Source organism: Physcomitrium patens, chromosome 25, assembly GCF_059467195.1.
Source record: "Physcomitrium patens ecotype Gransden chromosome 25, ASM5946719v1, whole genome shotgun sequence".
Taxonomy (NCBI): domain Eukaryota; kingdom Viridiplantae; phylum Streptophyta; class Bryopsida; order Funariales; family Funariaceae; genus Physcomitrium; species Physcomitrium patens.
In genome coordinates this window covers 14,447,946-14,452,808 of record NC_143434.1, presented here as the reverse complement: position 1 = coordinate 14,452,808, position 4,863 = coordinate 14,447,946, and the positions used below count along the sequence as shown (strand labels likewise).

General features: G+C 43.2%; 1 protein-coding gene across 1 annotated transcript; it reads right to left on the bottom strand.

Annotated features, from left to right (window-relative positions):
• Window positions 1-286: 286 nt before the first annotated feature.
• Window positions 287-2,418, bottom strand: LOC112277267 (ammonium transporter 3 member 1). Its single transcript, XM_024509399.3, has 3 exons — window positions 1,659-2,418; window positions 1,157-1,442; window positions 287-1,028 (listed from the first exon to the last, which is right to left on the bottom strand). Exons 1-3 carry the CDS (start codon window positions 2,268-2,270, stop codon window positions 499-501), a joined length of 1,428 nt encoding a protein of 475 aa, XP_024365167.1. The 5' UTR covers window positions 2,271-2,418; the 3' UTR covers window positions 287-498.
• Window positions 2,419-4,863: the final 2,445 nt, after the last annotated feature.

Below are 4,863 nucleotides of genomic sequence, written 5' to 3'. Positions count from 1 at the left end.
GAAACGTCTGATATTTATCTAGTGAAGCTGATGAAGTTCAGATCCTTCACGACTTTCTTGACAACAGGTGTCAAAAATGTAAAATAAGTGTGTTTTCAAAGTTTGGAGTTTAGAAGAAATAAATGGTTACAATTTTTTTTAAAAAGAAATGTAAATAAAAAGAAATTGCAACCAAGATTTATAACATTGTATTCAAATTTGACCATGTGGATAATTCATTATCATCAAGGCTCACAGATGACATCTTCTTTTATGAGATATCATGCATTTCAACACATTCTGACTATTTCGGAAATCACTTTGTTTTTTGTAGGATAATCCCCCTATCATGGTACAATAATTGGATACACCACCATCATCATCTCCTTCAGCAAACTGCGCACTGCTTTTTCCTCTGACAGGTCATTCCGACCTGCACGGGTTCTATGGCATGTGAAACATTTTTTGAGTGTGTTTTCATCTTTAAAATATTACATATAGTTGTGGAGTTAGACAGATCTACAGCGCCACCGTGGGCTGCTTATCAAACTCCATCGAACCGTGTTTGGTGTTGTCCAACTCAGAGGCACCATGTTTTGACAAGTCATATATCTCGCCATCACCCCACAATGCATAAGCCTCCTCCCCGTGCTCGGCGTCGTCACCGATGAGGAGATGCTCGTCCGACATACGTAGCGGGGTTATCAGTTTAATGACGTTGAGAATTATGCTCGTCACGACAATGTTCCAGCCAATTATGAAAAGAGCCGCTACAATTTGCTTGCCCAGTTGCTTTCCTCCAGAACCTCCGTAGAAGGCACCCTGCAAACCTACGACCGGAAGGAAATAATCGCAAAGCGTGTTCTCTGCAAGACATCCAGAGAGTAATCCGCCCAAGAGGCCAGCCACAGCATGGGTGTGAAACACGCCCAGCGTGTCGTCCACCTTCTGAAGCAGCTTCGATTTCTTGTGAACCACCATCATTGTGAACCAGGGCACGGATCCTGCAAAGACGCCCATCACGAGCGCCGCCCATCCCTGGACGAGACCTGCAAGCGCACACATTTTCAAAACAAAAGTTTCAAAGGTGCGTCCGTTTGATCCAAAGCTCAACTCAGTTCCTGTAAAGAATGCATGTTTGAAAAACACTATGAATAAGAATATACATAAGTTTTACCTGCACCGGGGGTGATGACGACAAGACCCGTGATCATTCCCTGCACGGCACCAATCACGGAAGGCTTGCCAAAGACAACGACGTCAAGGCCAGTCCACACCAGCAAGCTAGTCGCAGCGCAAACGTTGGTGTTGATGACAGCGATGGATGCAATCAAATTTGCAGATACCGCTGCACCGCCATTGAATCCTGCCCACCCCATCCACAGAAGCCCAGCCCCCGCTAGCATGAGCAAGACGTTGTTGGGAGGAAAACGCTCGCGGTCCCTAGTTAGCCTTGGTCCAACCTGCGAAATGCAGGAAAACGCCTTCAGCTGGTAATCTGATTCCACACGTACACATGATCAATGACAATCTACGAACCAATTACATCCTTGTCAACCATATCACCGGTGGAAAAGAACCTTGACTGAAGTGGAGAGAAAAATTAACGTCATTGAAAGGTTTTTTTTTCTTTTATTCCATCAATAACGACGTTTTTCTTCAAGGGATGGGTGCCTTACCCAATAAGCAGCAGTGAAACCAGCAATACCGGATGAGAGATGAATAACAAAACCACCGGCGTAGTCAATAACGCCCCATTGCCATAAGAATCCACCACCCCAGAGGCTGAAGGCACCGACTGTGTAAGAACACGTCAGCCATAATGGGACGAACAGCATCCATGCTCGGAAGCTCATTCTCCCCAAAACAGATCCTGCCAAAAGCACGAGGGTGATTGCCGCAAAGACGAACTGGAAGTACACATGCGTCGCCATCGGATAAAATGGCATCAACTTTGGGACATCAGGTGTGGCGCTCGCAGGCAGTTCCGCCTGCGAGAGAAGATACTTGAAGCTGAGCGTGGTTCCCGCCTTGCCCCAGATGGGAATGAGCTTCTCCCCGAACGACATCTTGTAAGCCCATGCCACCCAACACAGCAATACGGCAGCGAAGGCATAAAACGCCATAAATGCTGAATTCACAGCCCATTTCTTCTTCACGATGCTGCCGTAGAGGATCACCAGCGCTGGTACGGTTTGAATCCCCACCAGAGTGCTGGCCGTCAACTGCCATGCATTGTCGCCCTTGTTAAGCCATTCGGGAGTCACGGGCGCTGGAGGTGTCAAGGCCATCTTGTCGATTCTCCTCTCTGACTGCTGTCCCTTCAACTCCTCGGAGCACGCTGCCGCTGCTTCGAATTGGCATGCAACACCAACAGATCAAAGAGTGTGAGAGAGAGAGATCTAAATTATAGGGGAACAGAATTGGGGGAAACCCATGAGGGAGATCCGCCCAATTTGAGGCCGAATCCAAGTTTTTAATTGTGTACAGCTCTTGACCACTGTAGTAACCGTGGTCACCCGCCCTTCAAGAGAGCGCAGGATTCTTTTGAACCGAAACCACACCCTCGTCTACTTTACTGCTCCAGACCTTACGGATCCTAAATACAGACGATTCCTTCCCAGAACCTTGGATCCGCCGGCCTTTAGGAATTTCCTCGCTGGATTAGTGAGTACAGAATGAAATCGCCCAGACCGGCACCCGATCTATTGATATCGTGAATCGACACCCGGAAGTAAGAGGTTAATGAACGAAGAGAATTTGGATGAGGAATACAGAAGGCAGTTATCATCACAGTTTTACATACCCTCAGTCAACAATGTTGCAACTTGACAAAGTACCCTTCCACCGAAGAATAGGTCTAGAGAGTTTCATGTGAGCACCATCATCGAATCCCACAAAAGTCATTAACCAATGAATACTAATTCATTTTGTCTAGGTTCCTCAAAACACGAAAAAATCTGTCCATCATGAGGCTGGTGTGAATCAAGGGCAAGACTAGCTGCAGGAGCTTAACTGAATTCTCGCCCTGGATGCTAGCTTTTGGTGAGCAAAAGCATCGTTAAGCTACTAGGAATCATTGGACGGAGTTCTCCTGGAATCAAGCACAATCGCTCTTTGGCCTCTAAGCCCGTACTTGTGGAACCTTTCTGGACCCTTCAACTTCTTGGCTACTGTACGGTTTGTGATTAACAAATGCAGCATTTGGTCGCGCCTCAGGCAGGTCTTGATGGCTTATGTGCCCGATACAGACGTACTCATGATCTCGCACCCGCCTTCGGTGTCAACCTATTATGCTCTCTATTTTTCCTGCAGCAAAGTTCGGCAGGTGCACTATCATATGCGCAGGTGGTCACGAAACAGGCAACGACATCTTTTTTACAGTTGAACAGAGCCCCGCATTCTGGATAAGAATAGTACATATTACAGACTTTGGGCTCACAAAGTACTGAAGCTTGGGGACGTCGCTTGGTATACTTGAGCTGAAAGTAGAAGGTCAAGTCACGGTAGAAGAGTTGCGTCACTTTACTCAAACGAGCAGAAAATTCTACAATACTTACGGAGAAACCAAGCTTCCGTCCGTGGCATGGACCCCTCAACTTGCCCAAGTCTCAGAGCCAGTTTTTCTCCATCCGCGTTGAAGACTTTAGAGAATGTCAAGCAAGTGATCAGAGGTCAAAGCATACCAGGAAGGCAGTCAGCCCAAAGAAGCTAGGCGCATTTTCTTGAGTTTCTCGGAGCTTGCCGCACACACTTCACAATCACGGATTTGAATTTTCCAGTCACAGGATCCGTTTCAAAGGGATCCAAAGACGCCGGTCATTATCGGGGATGTGGAATCCGTGCTTGAAAAACAGCGTCACCTCTCGCATGGAATGAGGAACCCAGAGGCCCAGAGACTGTAGCATGCCTTTGTTTGCTGCAGTGTGTGGCGATCGTGAGGCGGAGCCCCACCATCGCCCCGCCCACTTCTCTGAAATGGATCCAACCAACTTTTCAGGAGTTTGCTTGCGCTGCGGTCCGCTCCATTGCGGAGCCTCGGCCACGGCGAAAGACTGTTCCATCGTTTGTATTCAACCCTCCCCCTTTTGGACGCGACTGGCGCCACATTCGCTCCTTCTTCGAGGCTTGGCTAGTCATTGGTAATTCGTCGTCGAAGAAATAGAAATATTTCTATTTCTAAAAAAATTAATAGGAAATATGGATTAGATCAATATTATTCCCAATAAGTATGGATGAATATATATATATATATATATATATATATGTATATATTTATGTATATATGTATAATTGAAGAATTAATATTAAATATAGATCTTTCTAAATGACAAATCAAGATACGACTACTATTATTTTAGTTGTTAAATAGAGAATTCAATTAATATATATATATAGTAGATAGGAATTTGAAGTTGATTAAAGTGATTAGAGATCCTAATATTTCTAAGTAATGAATATTAAAGCCTCAATGCTTTTACAAGCAATCTTATGATCCCATCATATTAATTAAATTTACATCATTTATCAAAAATAATTCTATTATTATTATAATTTGTTTCTAGTGACTACTTCCTCTAATATTTCTAGTTCCAATTACTTGAAGAATAGTCTTGTATTTTATTATGTCAATTATATTCTATAATTATTTTATAATCTTATTAATTAATTATTAATTAATTTAGTGATCTTCAATTTCAAAGCTCCTTATTTTTACTTCAAATTAGCTTTATCTATAGTATTTTACTTTTAATCTTTTAAATACAAGATAATTATTTATTTCTAATTCTATCTTATTTAAGTTAATTATTTTAAATAATAATATTTAATTATTCATTAATAACATTATCATATTTAATTTTAATTTTTGATTATATTTTTATC

What these genes read in the sequence shown, in the direction of transcription:
- LOC112277267 (XM_024509399.3), bottom strand. Translation starts at nt 2,270, where the DNA reads ATGGCCTTGACACCTCCAGCGCCCGTGACTCCCGAATGGCTTAACAAG. An exon ending in GTTTCACTGCTGCTTATTGG is followed by an intron (nt 1,443 to 1,658) that starts GTAAGGCACCCA and finishes TGCATTTCGCAG; the next exon opens with GTTGGACCAAGGCTAACTAG. An exon ending in CGTCATCACCCCCGGTGCAG is followed by an intron (nt 1,029 to 1,156) that starts GTAAAACTTATG and finishes GTGCGCTTGCAG; the next exon opens with GTCTCGTCCAGGGATGGGCG.